The 21,885-nt window shown below is 35.9% G+C and overlaps 1 protein-coding gene across 2 annotated transcripts in view; it reads left to right on the plus strand.

The window, feature by feature from the left end:
* LOC150105487 (uncharacterized) overlaps positions 1–21,885 on the plus strand; it is a 246,828-nt gene that overhangs the window by 47,299 nt on the left and 177,644 nt on the right. For both annotated transcript variants that reach the window (XM_090394201.1, XM_090394200.1), the window contains exons 2-3: positions 7,058–7,168; positions 15,147–15,238. In XM_090394201.1, the coding sequence (XP_090250327.1) occupies positions 7,058–7,168; positions 15,147–15,238 (203 nt within the window). The remainder of the gene's footprint in view (positions 1–7,057; positions 7,169–15,146; positions 15,239–21,885) is intronic.

A 21,885-nucleotide genomic window follows, 5' to 3' on the forward strand; every position in this document is an offset into this window, starting at 1 on the left:
ACGGTACAAAGTGCCTTAGACAATAGAAATATAAGATCTGATAATGTTGGAGTTTTGACAAGTAACAGACTGATTTGGAGGAAAATTGTAGATAGGAAGTTAGTAATGATGTAATTTTTTTCATTGATGATGAGTAAAGCATTCAAAATCAACATAAAAATTCTCAATGAAATCAGATCCTTAGGTGTACACATCTATTTGACTACACTTGTGGGTTTTATGAATTCTGATTGGCTCCAAAACTTCAATGGACAGGCAAGTGAAAAAACATTTGATAAACATTTAGCTTATGTTCATAGAATCATTCGATAAATATAAAAAAAAATCTTCAGTATGTTTTTCTCATCTTTCTGATTTTAATGTGCACAGTTAATGGTTCATATTTGCATATTCCATCATTAAGTACAAAACAGTAATTGGTTTACTTCTATTTTATGTTACCATAAAAAAAAAAAAAAAAAGAAAGAAAGAATTTTTAAGAAATGTTAGATGGTTACTTTGTGTTATGCGTGGGCATTCTTTAAATATTTACTTGTAAATTAAAAATTCTTACTCATTGTGGACAAGCAGACAAGTGCATTTAATGGAGGACAAGTGAAGATCCTGAGGTATTTAACACTGATAGCAAAATCTGAAGAAAGAAATTCATCCACCATGACATGTAATACATGACCGGAGAGGAAACTAGCAATCATTTGCAAAGGACAGAAGGCAAATTATAAGATGGTAGCTTGATAAAGGAGGCCTGTATGCAGGTGTGAGATGGGAATGTGTATGTGTGCATGAAATGTAGACAGTGGGAGTAACCGGGAGACATAAGTGTCTCGATCTCCAGTTTTAGCGGTGGTAGAGATAGTTCGGCAAGTTTGTAGATGCCAGTAGTGTGTGTGTTGGAGGATGGACAGAATGTTAAAGACTTACATATAGATTTAGCCTTGGGCAGTTTAGCAGACAAAGTTTGTTTGTCTGATGGTCATGATTATGTTTGTGAATGTCAATTGAAAGCAGAATGTGTGGAGAGATAAAAGAACCTCTGAGAAAGGAGTTGGAGAGAATGAAGACCTTTGGTAGCAGAAGTTGTAAGAATCAGGGAAGCCAATGAGAGAAGGATGAATGAAATCTGTTCAGAGTGTCATGTATGGAGACTCGATGATTCGGGATGTGCAGAGCAGAATGCCAGAGGAGTGCTTTCCTGGTGGAATGATAGAGAGTGTGTCAGTGGCAGTGAAGAGGGGTGAAAGTGTGGAGGAGATGATAGTAATGGTTGGGATGAATGACTTGAGAGGTAGTGTGAATCATGTAGCATGGGATTTGAGGTTATATTAGATATAGCAGCAGAAATGTATCTGAGGAAAGATATTGAGCATGTTGCCCCTGCAGGATAACAGAGTGAGGAGAAGAGCAGTGGTGATGAATAAATAGCGATCTAGAATATGTGGATGCATGGAGTATGTTTGAGGATAGAATGCTGTATGCAAGAGATGGATTACATTTGAATATGGAAGGGCACAGGCATTTGGAGAGACTGTTGTTTTCTGGGCAAGTGGGTGTGCTGGGACAGGGAAACTAGAATTGCATAGGTGGAATGTTGCAGGTATGACCTCTTGGGGATAATGGCATGAGAAATGAAGGGGGGTGTGCACTATATTACAGAACCAGATGGAGTATGAGGAGAGAAATAATGACTAAGAATACTGGAAGTACACTGGTTTTTCTGTATACAAATGCTAGGAGCATTAAGAATAAAGAGAATGAGTTTGTGGCATTGATTGATACTCAGCCGCTCCAAAGTTGTTGGTATCAGTGAAACTTGGTTTACTGAGGAGGATGTTCCAACAGGGATAGAAATTGAAGGGTATACAATGTTTCGACAAGATAGGGAAGGTAAACGTGGGGTGGTGGAGTTTTACTCATGAGAGAAGAATTGTGTGCTCTCAGGGAAAAGATTCTCAGTGGAAATAACACTAATGGCTTTGAGAGTATATGGTGTGAGATAGATATTTATACGGCAAGATATTTAGTGGGATGTTGCTACAGACCAGGGGAATATAGGCGGTGATGAGCAGGAAAGGTTTAGATAGATTGCTTTGTAAAGTGAACGATCATTATGGGTGACTTCAACTATAGTGATATAAACTGGGCATAGGAGACAACATGCAGTAATAAGGGAACTGAATTTTTGGATTTCTTGATGGACAATTCTATTAGGCAGTATGTGTTGGAGGGAACATGAGGATCGAGAGTTCTGGATTTGGTCATAGTATTAGTATCAGAGGATCTGATTGTGACTGAGATGGCATACCCTCCCCCCCCCCGTTGGTAAGAATGAATAGGCATAGGGAGGTATCAAACAGAAGGAAATTATGTGGAATTATAACGCAGCTGGCTATCATAGATTTAGAAACCAGCCAGCAAAAAAGGTTGGTCGATTGGTAGAGCCTCTGCTACTAATGGCTCAGCAAAAAGTTAAGCACGTTTGAGTGCGGTTAGTAATTGGAAGTGGATCAATCGTTCGATGCTGTTGGCACACTCTCCCTCGATCAGTCTTTGGGCTCCCTGAAGGTGTCACATAATAATAATAATCTTGCAGAAGTGCAATAGATGAAAGAATTTAAAGGAAAAGTAGTAGTTAATGCATGGGAGATACTTAAGAAAAAAATTGTTGATGGCAATAACAGATTATATACCTTGAGCAAAGAAGATAAGATTTTCTAGTCAAATGGAAGACAAAAGGAGTAAAAAGGAAAAAGGAATTGCAGAAGAAAAAGAGGTTATGGAAGGCATATAAAGAGATAGATGGAGAGCAGTTGCTCTCCATCTATCTAAGGAAAGAAAAATTAGAATATGAGAAGAGACTGGCACTGCATTCCTAGGACAATCCCAAGGAGTTTTTTTTTGCTATGGACGAATTATCTTGCTGGGTGGAGATGGGAATTGGGTGACCATAGCGGATGACATAGTTGAGCTATGAGGGTGGTCTGAAAAGTTCTTTGGCTAACAATGAAAAAAAAAACGAATTTTTTCAAAATTTATTTTTCAACATAATCTCCCTTAAGACTAATACATTTATTCCAGCGATGCTCCAGCACCATTATCCCATCCATGTAGTGGTTCTCAGTAAGATCTGCAGAATGCTCCTCTACAGCTACAATCACCTCTTGATTCGAAGAAAAACGCTGGCCAGTGAGGAAGAATTTTAGTTTTGGGAAGAGATAGAAGGAGGGAGCCAAATCTGGGGAATAGAGTGGATGTTTCAACAATTCATAGTGCAGCTCCCTTAATTTTCCCATTGCCAAAACACCTTTGTGGGCAGGTGCATTGTCCTGATGAAAGATGATTTTTTTCTTCCGCAAACCGGATCTTTTCTTGCAAAGTTTTTCATATAGTCTCATTAAAAGATCAGAATAATATTCCTCGGTTATTGTTTTACCCTTTTCATGCAAAGTATATCCTACACATTCTTTGAAATGCCTATAGTCTTAGCAATTTCATGCACTTTTGACTCGCCGGTCATCCAATACCATATTGTGCACTTGATTAATGATTTCTGGTGGTGTTACACTTTTTGGACGTCCTTCATGTGGATCATCTTCAATGCTGGTACGACCACGTTTAAACTCGGCAGCCCATTTCTTAATTGTCGAAAACAAAGGAGAAGAGTGCCCATAAACTTTTATGAACTTTGAATGAATTTCTTTTGGTGTTAAGCTTTCTTTTACAAAGAATTTTATAACCAATACTCAATTTTATCCATTTCAAAGGATACAGACACTTCTGCTTCAGATAGCTGTATAAAACAAACTACTTGATAGAATGACTTTCAATTTCACATGGATGCTTATGACAGTTGTGCCAAATTAGAAAAAAAAAATCGTGCCAATAGTGTTGCCATTTATGGTCGAGGCCGAGAACCTTTCAGATTACCCTCGTATTTAATTATCACTGTATTAAAGTGTTCCATCCTGGTACTACTTCAGGCTTTATACTTAGAAGGATAATGAGTGGTGAACTATTAGAAGAGAAGGAAAACGATGAATTCTAAATGTCAGAAGGCAGGGGGACTAGATGGAATTTTACCATGGGTTTTAAGGCAATGTGCTATGTTCCTCACTGTGTTATTAACTTGGTTGTTTAATAAAGTCTTGCATTGGGGAAGATTCTTGAGAGTGGAATGAGGATAAGATAGTACTATTGCATAAGGGTGGTGGTAGAATGAAGATATCAAACTGTAGGCCTGTTTGTATTTCTTCTGTAGTTATTAAGATTTGGAGAAATTCTTCTTAGTATTTGACACCTCCAGGGAGTCCAAGGACTCATCGAGGGAGGGGCACCTACTCTACAATTCTCTGTCTCCACCATCTACACCAATGCCCTCTATTTTCCACCACCACTTCCACAGACAACCATAAACATCCATGCCCATGGTGGGATTCAAAACCCACAGCCTTTTGGCCGGAGAGCAGATATGCTAACCACTCAACCAACCAGGCTGGCAAAATTGGTAAAAATTCATATACAGAATTCTAGAGATGAGGGTAATATTATTTATGCAGGCCAGCATTGGATTTGTTAAAGGGTAATAAGAGCAGTGGATGAGCGTTTTCCAAGGTATTTGACAGGGAGCCACGTGAAAAATTGATTTTTAAGTTGCATCACATGGGTTTGGATATTATGTTAGGGGGATTGTAAATGTGATTGGCTGCCTGTTAGATATCAGAGTTTTATATGGTAGAGCAGTATCAGGGAGTAGGAGGGTTACAAGTGGAATTCAACAGAGTTTAGTTCTGGAACCATTACTATTCGATCTTTATGTCAATGATATTGTCACAGGACTACAGAGAGAGAGAGAGATGTTCAGTTGTTTGTAGATGATGTGAAGCTTGAGAGAGTTATTAGTAATAGTGCTGATGTTTTGGCTCTTCAAGAGGATATGAATAAGCTGGAAAGGTGGACAATGAAAGGGAATGTCAGTTTAATGCAACTAAATATAAAGTTTTAAAATTTGGGATTCATAGATAGGATGCTTTACACTCACTTGGTGGAATTATACTGGAAGCAGTGGAGAAAGCAAGGGAATCTTGGGGTGATTGTGAATAGAGATTTGAAGTTTTCAGGATATATTGCAAAGGTTGTGAAAGCATCTTGGAGATATGCGGCAATGTCGAGGAGAACATTGACCACGAGAGATCAAATATTCAATCCCATTGTATGAAGCATTGATCAGGCCACATCCAAATTTCTGTGCTCAGATCTGGTTACTGAGATTTGAGGGGGGGGGGAATGAAGTAACTTTAGAGAGGGTGCAGAGACAGATAACAAAAATGATATTAGGATGGTATGCATTGATTATGAGGGGATGCAGACTGTAGAGTTTGGTGGGTAGAAGGCATAGGAAGGAATTATGATTGAGGCATTTAAGCTGTCGAAAGGTTATTGTTGTATTAAAACTGTGGAGAGTTTTCATAAGGTAGAATGAGGGCAAGGACAAGGGGCCACCCCTTGAAGTTGCAAAAGGAGGTGGTGAGTAAAACAGTATGAAGTAAATTCTTTGCATGGAGATTTGTAGGAACATGGAATGCATTGCCTGAGATTGTGGTGAATTTGCAGACTGTAGATGATTTTAAGAAGTGGTATGATAGAGTTTGTTTTGACCAGTGTTGACCTCCCACAAGGAGTCTTGTGACTCCATGGAGGTCAGGAAAAGAATGATAATAATATCTGGACCAGGGTATTTTTTTTGTGTTTAAAGTATTCAAGATTTATCTGATGTGCCTTTCTTGCAGAGGAGGCATATATGATCTGTTCGTGGTATACAGGTGGTGACTTCCCATAGTTGTCTGTATAAAAGTTGGAGGAGAAAACTGATGCCAGGAGGACTGCTATTTTTGGTTGTTATTATTACACCTTCCATGGAGTCAACAGACTCATTGTAGGAGGTTCATTCAACTGACAACATATTTATCATATAGAATCTTTGTTGTTGTCATGATGACAACATTTTTGAATGTGAGAGAAGTTGAAAGACAGAAGTTATGCCTAATTGGAAAGGAATCAGAAGATCAGCTATCATTAAATGAAAATATCTTATAGCAAGCATTCAGAGAGCCATATAGTCAAGAAATTGTAATTATAGAGGTGTTGTCACTTTACCTTATATGAAAAATGTAACTAACAGAATAATCACAAGACAGGGATTGTTCTGTTCTTATCTTGAAACAACACAAGTTGTTTTCATTCTTCTAAACAAAATACCATCATTCTACTCACCGATGATTCCTCATCTTTATTAAAGAGTACCAAGAATTTGGAAGATGTTTTTGTTTGTGGAATTATAGATTAGACAGGAATGAGAGGAATCCAAATGGGTGAACATATTAGAAATATACCACAACAGTGAGCACTTAAATCTGGTTCAGTTTTCACCATAACCAAGTAGAAACATGGCTGAAAATTGAAATATCTGACTTTTCATTTCCAGAAGTTCATAGAAACTGCAGAAAGGCTTCGTTTACTCATACAATAATAATAACCAAGGTTTAATATGCAACTACATTTGTTTTCACTCTTATAAAGCAATTTAACTTAACAGAAATGAAATATTGAAAGGCTACATGTCAGCTAGAGTGACACTCACATTTTACTTTGTTGATATGAAGTCTTATTGTAGTTTTATCTTTTTTAATCCTTTAGAGTTGTATTTATTATCTTTTACGTGTATGTTATGTAACAAAGAACCCAAGGAACTAGTCATTTTGAATAAATTAATATCATACTATATTTACATCAAATAATTTCACATAAAGGTGTAATCTCATTGATTGTATGGAAAATTCTGTTAAATGTATTAAAAATAAAATTGTTTCCTTAAATATGCTCGAGGATTTTAATAAGATGAATTGCATCTGTAGTAAGATGAATTTAATTGTAAATATTTGAAATTTATATTACAAAATAATATCAGAAAGGAAAATAGTAGAAATATATTGTTAAAAAAATTCTCTTTAAAAACATGGCATTAAAAGCAGGTTCTAATAAACTTTATTTTTCTTTCTTTAAGTCTACTACAAGTCCTGAAGGTTCACCATCTCCATCTCCTGTAGCTCCCAATGCACCCAAATTTGGTACGCTTGTTCCAAATAGGATATTTGTGGGAGGGATCTCTGCTACAGTAAGTTTGTTCTCAGTGAGGAGAACATGAAGTTATGATTTTGATTAAAATATATTTATGCAGTTACTAGAAATATAATAGTATACAGGCAGATCCTGACTTAAGTAAGAGTTATGTTCCAGAATCTTTACATAACACAAATTTTACTTAAATCCAATTTAACCCACCTGTTAATCTCATGCTATTACTTATGTGTTTACTGTGTGTGTGTGTGTGTGTGTGTGTGTGTGTGTGTGTGTGTGTGTGTGTGTGTGTGTGTGTGTGTGTGTTTTGACCTTATGGAATGATCAACAGATGACTGCACAATTGCATCTTTCTTCTTTTCATAAATCTCTTGATAACAAACTAAAGCATCACCTATTTCTCTTTGCTTCTATGAATCATGACTTATTAGGATTCACCTTCTACAATCATGCCATTCCTGCTAAAATCTCACAGAACATTATTGTTGTCTCTTTTGGCATGTTTTGAGATGGCACAGAACCCTCTTTGTTATTATTGTAGATGTTAAAGAAGTAGATCCATTTTGCATGTTTTCCTTTAAATGGGCAGCATTCTTCACAATTGTATTCACTGTTCATAGTGTGAAACTATGATTACATCCTATTGCATTAATCTTTGTCCCCCCCCCTTCATATTTATAATTTTCATTTTCATTGCTAGATCTCTTTCATTTCTTTGGTTTTATTCATAGGCTGTCATTTTTCGGATTTCTCTTACTATTTTTCTGGTCATGATTGTATTGAAGGTTGAGGAGACGAGATCAGGGAATGATGGTGGAGAGGGACCCTGTAATGAGTAGAGAAGAGATTATTAATCCCCATTTGTTATGAGATTATTATCTCTATTGAAATATTTTTTTTATTCCGAGTGTTTAGTATTATTTACACAAGGGTTCAATTCCAATTGGTGCAATGACCTTTAACTGTTTATTTTAGAATCTGAAAAATCAGTGACTCAGGACCAAGTGCAAAAAATATACACAATTAATTAAAAAAAAACAATATATACACAATTAATTAAAAAAAAACAATATATACACAATTAATAGCAGCTGGAAGTGTCTAATTATAGGCCTGTTTGTATGTCATCAGTAGTTGTTAAGGTCTTGGAGAAATTAGTGAGTGACTATATGCAGCATTGGGTAGATGAGGGTAATGTTATCTGTGAGAATCAACATGGATTTGTTAAGGGGTACTCTTGCTTTAGTAATATGATTGTCTTTTATAATAAAGTGACAAGAGCAGTTGATGAGGGAAAGGCATATACTGCCATTTTTTTTTTTGATTTTGCAAAGGTGTTTCACAGGGTGCCACATGATAAGCTGATATTTAAGTTGCAGCACATAGGTTTAAATATCTGGTTAGTCAAATGAATTCAGGATTGACTGACTGATAGCTATCAGAGAGTTGTGTATGATGGGGCAATATCAAGGAAGCAGAAGGTTACAAGTGGGGTTCCACAGGGCTCAGTACTGGGACCTGTATTGTTCAATCTTTATATCAGTGATTGTCAATGGATTGCAAGGAGAGATTCAGTGGTTTGCAGATGATGTGAAGTTGGGAAGGGTTATCAGTAATAGTGCAGATGTGGCAGCCCCGCAAGAGGATTTGAATAAACTAGACAGATGGGCAAATAAATGGGGGTGTTGGTTCAATGCAGTAAAGTGTAAAGTCTTGAAGTATGGGATACATCGATGGGAGGCTGCATACTCGATTGGAGGAGCTGTACTGGAGGAGGTAGGGGAGACAAGAGATCTAGGGGGTAATGATTGATAGAAAACTGAAATTCAGGGAGCATATTGCAAAGGTGGTGAGGGTAACTCAGGGGATTGCTGCAATACTGACCTGCAGAAATAAAGGAGTTATCATTCCGTTGTATAAGGCCCTGATCAGACCACACTTAGACTATTGTTCTCAGATTTGGTCCCCAGGATTTGAAGGGGATAAATTGACTGTGGAAAGGGTACAGAAGTGGGGTAACAAAGATGGTTTCAGGACTATACAATATGAGTTATGAGGATCGACTGAAGGAATGTGGACTGCAGAGTTTGGTGTATAGAAGGAGAGGTGATATGATTGAGACTTTTAAACTGTTGAGAGGCAGTTACAGGGTTGACACTGGGGAGTTCTTTCACTTGTTGGAATAGCAGGAAGGAGCGATGACAAGGGGCCATCCCTGGAGGTTACGAAATGAGGCTGTGCGCAAGAGGGTGAGGAGTGGTTTCTTTGTGTGAAGGGTGGTTGAACCCTGGAATGCATTGCCTGAGAGAGTGTTTGGAGTGGGAATGGTCAGTGGGTTCAAGGAGTGGTATGATAAACTTTGTATTTCCTAAAAACGACCTCCCACGATGAGTCTTTTGACTCCATGGAGGCCTGGATAATAATAATAATAAAACAAACAATATATACACTTTAAATAAAATTACATAACTACAAAATAACTGGATCCAAGGCCTACTAAATAAATATACACTTTATAGATTTTCTTATCCAAAAATATAAAAATCACCCATTCCCTGACTCATTCTATTACTGGATTGTTCAACATATATTTCTTAATCATGTCTACCAGACTAAACACCTTATTTTCACAACAACAAAAATGTTCATAATCAGTTTCTTTGTTAGGGCCTTTTCCGAAAATATAAACATTTTCTTCTTTTACATTGGATCCTTTCAGAGTCAGCTTGGTTGGCCGAGTGATTATCGTATCCGCTCTCCAGGCAAAAGGCTGCAGGTTCGAATCCCGCCATGGGCATGGATGTTTGTGATGTCTCTGAAAATACTAGTGGTAATGGTGTTGGTGGAGATGATGATGAAGGTAGTTGCGATTCGTGGAGTAGTGGAGACGGAGAGTTGTAGAATAGGTGTCCTCCCCCTCAATGAGTCTTTGGACTCCCTGGAGGTGTTACATAATAATAATAATTATCACCCTTGTAGTATACAATATTATTCCTCACTGAAGTATAAATACTCTTATCTCTTGCAGTTCAGTTTGACCCACAATTTACTAATTTTTGTACTGGAGAAAAAAAGTTTCTTCTACTACTTCAAAAAGAACATATCTAAGTTGAGCTAATTCCGTCACTCTTTCGAGTAGAAATAACAAATATATTCGGTGTCCTTAAGACAGATGAAACTTTCCAATCAGCATTTCCTTGAACATTCAATTAGAACATTGACTACAATATCTTCTTTTATTCACTAAATACTTGTTGACAATCTCAACTCCTCCAGTTTATAGACTCACAGTTCTACAATTCCTTTTCAGAATCTTCTATATTAATATTCTTGTTGAGAGGCTTATACGCTGGTTAGACATAATAACTAATATTTAAGGACATTGACAGCGTATACTGGAAATATAGATTAAATAAACTTTAATATACACTTTCCGATATACCCCCCCCCTTCACAAAAAAGATTACTCTAAATCCATCACTATTCCCTACATCAGAGGCACCTCAGAAAAAATCAATAAAATCTTAAAAAAACATGACTTGACCACTTGTTACAGACCACATAGAAAACTGGCATCCCTTATCCGCTCCACCAAAGACCAACCACTTCCCCTAGACCTACCTGGTGTATACCAGGTCCCTTGCAGCTGTAAACTGTCCTACTTTGGCCAAAAGGCAGGACAGCAAATATCAGAATCTCAGAACACAAGGATTACATCCGATTTCACCAGTACAGCCACTCTGGGCTTGCAGACCATGCTCTGGACACTCGCCACAGAATAAGATGGAAGAAAGCCACAGTAATACACCGCAGCAAGTTCAAGTATGAAAGACTATTCATGGAATCAGCCTCGGCCCTTAGGAACATGCCAAACCTCAACAAATTTGGATGCATGAAACTGCCCCAAATTTGGGAAACTTTTATCAAAAGAACTTCAGCCCAAAGGCCAAGAACTACCAATATAGCCCGCCAGGGGGCACCATCAGGACTTTAGGAAAACGCTAGCGTCCTAGCCTCAGTCTCATTTGTTGTATTAGTACTTGTGTGCACGTGTCCTTTAGTAAGTTCCCAAGAAGATGGCAACGTAACGTTCGCCAAAATATCGGAAAGTGTATATTAAAGTTTATTTAATCTATATTTCCAGTATACGCTGTCAATTTCCTTAAATATTAGTTACTATATTAATATTCTTCTGAAAAAAGTTAAACTTCCTAAGAACAAAATTTCTTTTGTCTGCATTCTTAAACTTCCATTAGCTATCTCTTGTTTTTCTCGATACTGACCGCTCTCTCTCTCTCTCTCTGTCAGCTGTCAATCATGCATCAAACTCCCCGGCGAGCATGCTCACTTTATGAAAGCAGCAAACAGGAAGTTAGGTATAATAGCTGAAATGTTGTCTCCATTAGCATAATGAGAATGTCTTTACAAAATGCAATACTTAATAATTTTAAACTACAATAAAATTTCTGAAAGAAACACAACTATTCAAATCCAGTAAGTACATACATTTTTTAAATGCTTTACATTTCATTTTGACAAAATAACATCAATAATGGGCACATCACAAGTGTCGACAATACATGTTATGAAACCAAAACTAATAATGTACTAACATAAACAATTTGTAAAAATATTCATAATTTTAAATTATGATTATTTTTACATCAGTTTCATCTTTCTCTCAAATTTTTTTTTAAAAATTTCAAAATATTTATCTTACATATAAAACATTTAATGCTTATTCCTAGATCTTAAATAATAAGGAGGTGCTTACTGATCATTATTTACAATCTCTGAATTGGTACAAGTTTTTGAATCATCTGATGCTAGAGATAATTCGAAATTTACATCTTCCAATTCATTATACTTGCAAATTTTATTTCTGTACTTTTCACATATTTCACTTAAATTAATTGAATTATGTTCTAAACCTACAGAATCATCATTATCAGAATCAAATTCTACAGGCTTGAGATCTTCACTAACTAAATTTAGAGGTATTTTTACATTCCTCTGGTTTATTTAACTCTAAGTTAACTAACCTATGATACTCTGCCACTATTTCATCCATGTTAGAGTCTTTTTGATTATCATCACTCTTACTTTGTACATTATCTGAATTATGTACCCTGGGGTTTCTGGAATTTCTTGCATTAGGTTTTGTTTTACCCAAATTTCTTAATTTTCTTCCTTGCTGTGTATTTAAATTACGAGATTATCCTACTATCTGATTGTGAATGAGATGCACAATTATTATCAGGAAAACAACCCTCATCTTTCAATATTTTATTCACATTGTCTCCTACCATAATTAAATTTATACTCCCTAAAAAGTACCTTTTTAATCTATCAGAGTATGCATTTACAATTTTACTAGGATTTCTGACATCTTGAATCCTAAAATTCACAGGAGAAAATTGGTCTAGAATTTTATATGGACCTGAAGCTCTTCTTCCTAATTTCTCAATCCCTTTTTATACTAGATTTATCATCTAACAGTACTAAATCTCCTAGAGCAAATGACTTATACCTTCTGAAACAATTATATACTGTCTGTTTCCTGTGAACTTGGTTCTTTATTCACCTTATGAATAACATGAACTTGGACTTCTCATCATGATTCAAATGGTTATCCCTAGATGATTCATCATCGTCAGATCCTAGAGATCTAGATAAGTAATCAGCTACTGTATTTCTTTTTCCTGGAATATAAGCCATATCAATATTACATTTCTGCAGTTCCAGTGCCCACCTAATTATATGCTGATTTTTATCCTTCATAGTAATTAGGAATGACAGAGGTTGGTGATCAGTTCTTATTTTAATAGTTTGTCCTAACAACAAGTATAAATTTTCTCAAGGGAAAAATTATTGCATGTTTTCTTTTCTAAGGTTGAATAGTTCAATTCTGGACCTGATAATTTCCTACTAATGAAAGCTACTGGCTTAAAATCTTCTCCTTCTTTCTGTTCTAATACAGCAGCAATGCAGTCATTTGAAGCATCGGCAGAAAGATAAAAAATTTTACCAAATTTAGGATAAATAAGAACTGGAGCTTTTGTTAAGTGCCAGTTTTAGTTTGTCAAATGCTTCTTGTTGAGCTTTACCCCAATTGAATCTAACACCTTTCCTTGTCAAGTACATTATGGGGTCTCAATAGCTGCAAACAATTAGGAATAAATTTTCTATAGAAATTTAACATGTCAATGAATCTACGAACTTGCCTAACTGTTCTTGAAGATTTGGCTGATAATATTAGATGCACTAATTGCGTCTGTTCACCCAAAGATTGTCGAAATCAGTGAGACATGGTTGGAAGAGGACGACATCCTGACAGGAATAGAGATGGAATGGTATGATGTGTTTCGTGAGGATAGAAGGCGTAAAAAGGGAGGGGGGGGGAGTGCTATTGATGATAGAGAAAGAGTTGTGTCCATACAAAGTAGAGATGCAAGAGGGAAATAGTGCCAGTGGTTTTGAGGCAGTATGGTGTGAGATAGAGGTGAATGGAATAAAATACTTGGTTAGATGTTGTTATAGACCAGGAAAGATCTTTGGCTATGTTAAAAAAAAATAATAAAATAACAAATAAAAAAAACATGGAGAAATAGTTTGAGAAATAGACGAGAGGAGTTATGGTAGAGACATATCAATTGATATGATCTTAGTGATAGAAGTAAGATTTTTGTAGTTTGTGTCAGGAGGAGACAGAATGCAGAATCATCCATGTAAGCAGAATTATGGTGTGGTTAGAAGCTTGTGAGGTCTAGTTTCTCATAGGAAGAGGTTGGTGTGTAGAATGGGCTGCTCTTTGCTGTCATGGATTGTGTCTTCAGTAAATATAATCAGTGAGGAATATAATATATATAGACTTTGAATGATATAGAAGGGTGTTTACACTCCTTGGAGGAACTTTCATAACAATAATAATAATAACGACAGTAGAATAATATAATAATAGAATAATAAACTAGAATATTGAGAAAATTGGTATGTGAATGATCACTGATAAATAGTCATCAAAAGTCATCAAAATTACCTGTTGAAAGTTACATTTAAAAAATATACCCCTTCCCTCCCCAAAAAATAAATGTAAGGTATTATGTTTATTTCTAAGTACATTGTTTAAAAAACAAGAATTTTTACTCGTATTTTTTTTTTTCACATTCCATATTCTTTGTTCTATGTTTACAAGAATGTGTCAAAAGGTTTGGAATATGTAGATGCTTGGAGTGCATTTGAAGATAGAAGAGAGGTATATGCAGAGATGGGTTGCATTGAACATAAAAGGAGACACATGTCACTAGACGAATGAGTATTAGGGCAGGCAAAATAGAGATGCTGGGTGGATCGTAGAAGTTTCACTTGTAGGGATAGTTTGCTTGGGAGATGAAAGAATATATGGCATATTACAGAGTCAATTAGATGGGGATGGAAGAATAGGGTAGAGTAAGGAATATATATATCCAGACTGACCAAAGATTGTGATTATGAGAGATGTACTGACAAGAATAGAAGTAAAAATATATAGCATTTCCATAGGATAGGAAAGCAAATGAGGTGATGGAATGTTACTTATAAGTGATGATCAGAGTAGAGAATTTGGAAGGAAATGGTACTATTAGTTTTGAGAATGTATGGTGTGAGGGAGGCAGGCACGCAGGACAGAATATTTAGTGGGATGTTTCTATAGGCCAGGGAACACAGATGTCAACGAGCAGGAAATGTTTAGGCAGATCATTCAGGAAGTGTAAAGCGAATGATCATTATGGAAGATTTTGATTGTAGCAGTATTTTAATTAAACTTGCCAAGAAATTTGTATTCTTGGTTTATCCTTTATCCAAGTGTAAGCAAACAAAGTTTTTGCACTTGAAGTACATTCACAACTGCCAAGAAATTTAAATTATGTATTAGGATTGAGCTAATTAAGCCAAGTAAATTATATTTCAGAAAAATTTTCAAAAATACTTATCAGCACAATATTCAGAGTTAATTTATTATCCTCTACTTTCAGACTACTGAAGCAGAGCTCCATGCTCTATTTTCAAATTATGGAAATGTAAAGGCTACAAAAATAATTGCTGATCGAGCAGGTGTTTCAAAAGGGTTAGTGTATTTTTTATTTAACTTGACATAGAAGAATGTAAAACATGATATTGGAAGTTTTTTCACTTGGTTAAACTATAAACTAAAGATGCCAAGACGTTATATTCTTAGTTTAATCCTTCATCCAAATGTCAAACAAAATCTGTGTGTGATGTATGTTTACAACTGGGATACTTGTATATAGAAACTAATGACTTCACATCAATTGCCTTAGTATCCCATAATACAACGCACCCTTGTTTTGTATGTGTATAATACTATGCATTAAGGAAAGGTCCACTTTCTAAATGAGTTTTGACTTTTATTGAGGTCTCATTAGTGGGAGCCTGACCTAGATCAGATACGAAAGTTGAAATAATGCAGAAGTCACATATTTCCCATTTAATAATAATAATGTCTTTTCTCTATATGTATATGGGAAATATATTACTTCAACCTTGGTATCTCTTCTGGATCTGGTGCCCACTGACATGACCTCAATAAAGGTTGAAACCAGTCTGGGTAGTAGCCCTTCCCATAATGCAGTATTATATACATCTGTAAGGATATGTGCTTTGCATTACAGAGTTACTTAGGCAATTTGAGCACTTCATGCTCAAACTTTGTTTGCTTACACTTGATTAAATGCAAGTGTAAGCAAACATTTAATGAGGATTAAACAAAAATGAGGATTAAACCAAGAATATAATTTCTTGGCATCTTTAATTTATTGTAAGCCATGATAATTAATAAACAACATAAACCAGATTACTTACGTATATATTTTTATTAGCATAAAATGTTCGTCCTAATTCTGCATGACTTCTAAATTAACAAGAACAGAAACTGATATATTCAACAATGACATGTGCAAATTGTGCATACATGATGTAGTGTTTCATGGTCTAATTATAATAAGGTTTAGTAAAAAAATAACTTTAACAAGATTTAATAACAAAAAATATAATTAAATATACAAAATAAAAATAATTAAAGTTAATTCTGGAGTTTGTGAAGAACTATTTCCCATAAGAGAGATAAGTTAAGTCTATTGTTTCTATTTAGATTTGGTCAATGTAGCGGTCTCACAACTGTCTTTGTATAGAGGTTATAGAAGATTATTACTTTTATGGAGAACCTTAATTTTCTTCCACTGAACGCAATGTCTGGTGGTAATAGCATGGTTGTAATATTTTGGCAAAACAGGTTGATCAGCAGCTGTGTATCATGATGAACATTTAGACTATGTTAAGTTCCATGAAGAACTTAAAAGTAATAATCTGGAATGTCTATACAAAGAGTTGTGAGACTTTTCTACATTGACTAAATCCAAATAAAAACGATGGCCTTAAAATTATCTCTCTTATGGGAAATGGTTCTTCACAAATTCCAGAATTTTTATTTTTTATATTTTATATTTTTAGTATTTAATTATATTTTTTATTTGTTATTAAATCTTGTTCGAGTTGTTTTTACTAGAACCTTAGTATAATTATACCATGAAACCCTACATCATGTACATATACTGGCCACTGAATTAGAAACCTTTATGCAGATATATGTAAACATTGCTTATGCAACATATATCGAAAATACTTTGTCATATGCATCACCATGTTCTAAGCAACTATTCAACTGTTTTCTCAAAAGTTCAGATATTCTGGGTGTTTAATCAGTGTAAAATAATCCACATTGCTTGTCTAAGATGGTGCAAGCATGTCAGCTGATTGGGAAATGCATGGAATTAACAGACAGAAATACATTTATGGGGTAAATTAGTATGGAGCAGTCATATACAAGGTAGAATAGCATGAAATGTCTATACAAGGTAGACTGGTTTAGTTGGGTGTAGTGTGGAATGGTATTCCACAATGAGTCCTGGGACTTCATGATGTTCTGTGTAGGATTTGCATTTTGGAATTGCGAGATGGAAAGCAGCATGCTGTAATAATGAATTGTGATGTAAGTGATCCTGGAGAAATAACAGCACATTTGGATGGTAAATTGCAAAAGTGCTCAAGACTGCTTGGAGAATTGGCTGGTGCTTTTGTGACAAAGATGATGGCAAGTAATGACCAGACAGTGGTTGTTAAGGGTTCAATTAGACTGTAACTATACTACATGGAAATCTTAAAAATGTTCAGACAGGTACTGAATGAAGATGATTTTGAAACTGTAAAACATTAGACTAGAGGGAGTGTAATGCGTAGATCCAGGTATATTGGAGAAGGTATGATATGAGCAAATGTATAAGTTACTGCAAGGAGGCTTTTAGTAAACAGATATTGAAGAAGGGGAGGATTTTTCAGTGAGTGGTCGTAGGACCAAGAACAACATAATTTCTTGAAAATCACAAAAGGTATGGTGAATAAGGATTGACACAAGAAATTATAGTCTCTTTTATTTTTTAACCCATCCAAATTTACATGAAGGATTTTCATGACTTAGTTACTTATATAATGCAAATACAGTAGTATCTCGCTAATCCAAACTAATAAAAACCGTGATCGTTCAGATTAGCAAATTTTCCCCCAAGAGACAACAATTACTAGTGTTTAAGACAAAAATAATCAGATTCTAATGGTACATCAATTTAATTCTGTAAATAAATGAAGTAACTGATAGAAAAAATCTACTGTACTGTAATGTAAAACTTAAAAAATAATACAAGTTTATTTTAGTAAAAAATTTAGTTTGTATATATCTGTATTGTTGAGGATTCTGATTTAATAAAATTGCATAGTTCAGTACATAACTTAATTTGTGTAAACAATATCACTTTTTTGTACACAACACAAAAAAAAGTTTTTTATTTCTCTGTAAAAAAAGTCACTGATTTTCTTTTGTTTCTTGGAAGCTAAACGTTTTTCGGATGCTTCTTCTCGGAACTGCATCAGCAATAAAATTTTGTGGAATGGCGTAGCATTCTGTTCTATTCTATATACATATAAAAACTGTCAACTGCCTCTCAATATTTTTCTTTTTTTCTTCAAGTTCTTTATCGACATCACAGTCTTTGAATTCGTTCTGTATCGTCATGTTTATAATTTCAGCATCTGATTTGATTTTGAATTCACTTTCGCTTCTACCTGTAATCCATTCCTTAACATCTGTTTATGAAATATCAACATCTGGATTTATATTTTTAACTAAATTATGCATGTTTTGAATTTCCTCTTTTTGTATATCACCGTAGTTATCTTGGTAAATTCTAGAAGGCCACAGTTTTTACCATGATGCTCGAATTGCTTCAGGTTCGAGGCTTCCCAAGCAGCAGCAACTGAGACTGCTACATCCTTCAAATTTATATTTTTTATTGATGTGGTAACGTCAAAATTTAGGCTCTTCAACCTCATTTTCATGAGGTTGAAGAGCTCTTGCATAACCTGGATAAGAATTTGTTAATAGGGACAGATGGAATATCTGCCCATTTGTTAAAGAAATGTTCAGCTGAATTGGCTAGGCCTTTCACACATTTACATTTGTATAACTTGAGTCTCAGCTCAGGAATGATACCACAGGAATGGAAGGAATGTATGATAGTTCCATTGCACAAGGGTGGTGCAAAAACTGATGTGTCTAACTACCGACCTATTAGTATCTCTGGTGTGGTAGTGAAGATTTTAGAGAAGTTGGTAAGAACTCGCATAGAGAAATGGGTAGACAAGCATTCTATACTCTGCAAGGAACAGCATGGGTTTACTAAATCATGTTTTAGCAATTTACTCATATTTTATAAAAATGTTATGGCCGAGTTGGATAAAGGGAATGGATGCACTATGATAATGTTGGGTTTTTCTAAGGCATTTGATAGGATACCACATGATAGACTGTTGTGTAAACTGGAGAATATGGGATTGTAACATAATCTGTTGACTTGGATCAGGGGATGGTTGAGAGACAGATATCAAAAAGTGGTATACAGTGGATGTGAATCTGCCAGATTTAAGGTAACCAGTGGTGTACCTCAGGGTTCAGTCCTTGGGTCATTATTGTTCAATCTATATGTTAATGACATCAAGCAGGGTCTATCATCAGATTTCCAATTGTTTGCTGATGATGCGAAGATAGGCAGGGCAATCAGGGATGCTACTGATATTCAGCAATTACAAAATGATTTGAATAGACTGGAAATCTGGGCAAACGAAAATGGCTCTCAGTTTAATGTTAGTAAGTGTCAAGTTATGCACTTTGGCGTGATTAGAGTTCCAGCGGCATATTATATTAGCAGGGTTATGCTACAAGAAACTGTAGAGGCAAGGGAGCTTAGTGTATTGGTGGATAAGAATTTAAAGTTCAAAGGTCACATAGCAAAAGTTGCAAATACAACTCAGAGGATAATTGCTATGTTGCGAACCTTGACATGTAAGGATAAGGAAGTAATTTTGCCTCTTTATAAGGCTTTGATAAGACCACGCTTGTATTACCGTGCACAGATTTGGACTCCCGGGTTCCAAGGGGATAAAGAAGCTGTGGAAAGGGTACAAAGAAGCATTACAAAGATTATATCCAGATTGTGGGATTTAGATTATGAGGACAGATTGCTAGTATGTGGATTACAGACTCTGGTTAACAGGAGAAAGAGGGGTGATATGATAGAGGTCTATAAACTTTTGAAAGGGTGTTATAGCATTTCAAATGATGAAATTTTTCGTTATATGGAAGGCAGGGAGAGAACACGAGGGCATCCATGGAAGTTAAGGTTGTTCTCAGTCAAGAAAGGGTTAAGAGCTAGATTTTTCTCCCAGAGAGCAGTGAGTGATTGGAATAATTTACCCTTACGGGTAGTGAGTGCATCTAGAGTAAATGAATTCAAAAGAAGGTATGATAACTGGATTGGGTAATATACAGTCTCCCTCGATGAGTCCTTGACTCCCTGGAGGTCTCAGATAATAATAATAACAATAGTAATAATTTGAAATTACATTTAAAAGCAGGTCTTTACGATCTTTTAATTTAATGGATTGTATTATGGTCTGATCCATTTGTTGGAACAATGGAGTACAGTTTGGAGGCAAAATAATAGTACACAAAATAATAATACGTAATAAATACAACTTTGTTTTCTTTCAAACCGCAGTTCGGATTACTGGAGAGTTCGGACTAAAGACGTTTGGATTAGCGAGATACCACTGTAGTTAACATACACTGATGTCCAAAAGCTAAGGATGGACTACATTTTTATCTGAATATGGAAAAATTTTCATGACTGCAGCTAAACGTGGACATAAATTTATTGCCAGCATACTAAATTATATTACACGAAAATGTGTTATACATTTCATAGAAATTAAATCGCAATATGTTTGAGACAAAAGTAACACATTTCCTAAGGATGTAAATAAGGAATTAATGTACTGTGCTTACGGAAAACCATGCAGAGAAACATTTCGGTATGGAATATGTCCATCCCAAACTGTGATGCAGTTCTCACAATGTCATGCTATGCTTAGCACCAAAATGATTCGGGAGTTCTTGAGGCAAACTGGCCTACCCCTCCTTCAGAGCAAGGATAAGGCCTTGTTTGTTTTCTGGAGGAAAATTTTGAGCAGCATTGCATCTCCCAAATGTTTTCTATGAGAATGAGATCTGGGGAGCATTCTGGCCACTTGATTTGATTAATATCCCTGGTCTCCAGAAGTATCTCTACTGCTCGTGTACGATGTGGTGCAGCATTATCATCCATAAAAAATGAATTCTTTGCAAATACAGCACCATGGAACAATCGAACATAACATTGACGAACTTTGTTGAAATATTGTTCACCAGTCATTGTCTCTTTTTCCAGCACTTGTAGCTCGGTGCATCCATTAAGCAGATCACCTCCGCATACCTTGATCCAAACACTGCTGTATTTATCCTTTCAAGAACATTCTCACGATGGTAAGCAGCACCGCTTTTATTCTATATCGTGTCCGAGTTGTATGTGTATCAAGTTGTACGAAAGAAGACACAGAGAGGAAAGATAGTGTGCATGTTGCTTAGGTAATGACGAGCTGAGCGGAAGAGCAGTAATATTGAGTAACATAATAGCTAGAATGTGTCAAAAGAGAGGATTGGAATATGTGGATGCTTGAGATCATTTGAGGATAGAGAGGAATCGTATGCGAGAGACTGCTTGCATTTGAATGAGGAAGGACGTAGGCATTGGGAGAGATTGCTGTTCTGAACGAGTCAGTGTGTCCCAGGGTGAATGATAGCAGGGGTGGCCTCTTGTGGGAATGGGTACTTGGGAGAAGGGGGAACAACATCAGGTAATGCTGAGCCCAGTGGAGTCTAGATGGGGATAATGCTGGGTATAGAAACTATTTTTATGCTTTATACTAATGCCAGGAGTATTTGGAATAAAGAAGAGGAATTGGTGGCGTTGATAGCATCAGCCTGGCCAAAGATTATTGAGATCACTGAGACGTGGTTGACAGAAGAGGATATAATAACAGGAATAGAAGTAGCTGGTGGAGTACTGCTTGATTAGTGACGACTTATGTCCTCTAAGAGTCAAGGCTTTAGAAGGGTGACACTAATGATTTTGAAAGCATATGGTGTGAGGTAGAGGTGGACAAGACAGGATATTTAGTGGGGTGTTGCTACAGCCCAAGGAGCACAGAGGGTGGGGACCAGGAGATGTTTAGACAGTTGAGTGTGGCAAGTGCAAGAAGAATGATTGT

Source organism: Typopeltis vanoorti, chromosome 6, assembly GCF_054136105.1.
Source record: "Typopeltis vanoorti isolate ZY-2024b chromosome 6, IOZ_Tvanoo_1.0, whole genome shotgun sequence".
NCBI classification, from domain to species: domain Eukaryota; kingdom Metazoa; phylum Arthropoda; class Arachnida; order Uropygi; family Thelyphonidae; genus Typopeltis; species Typopeltis vanoorti.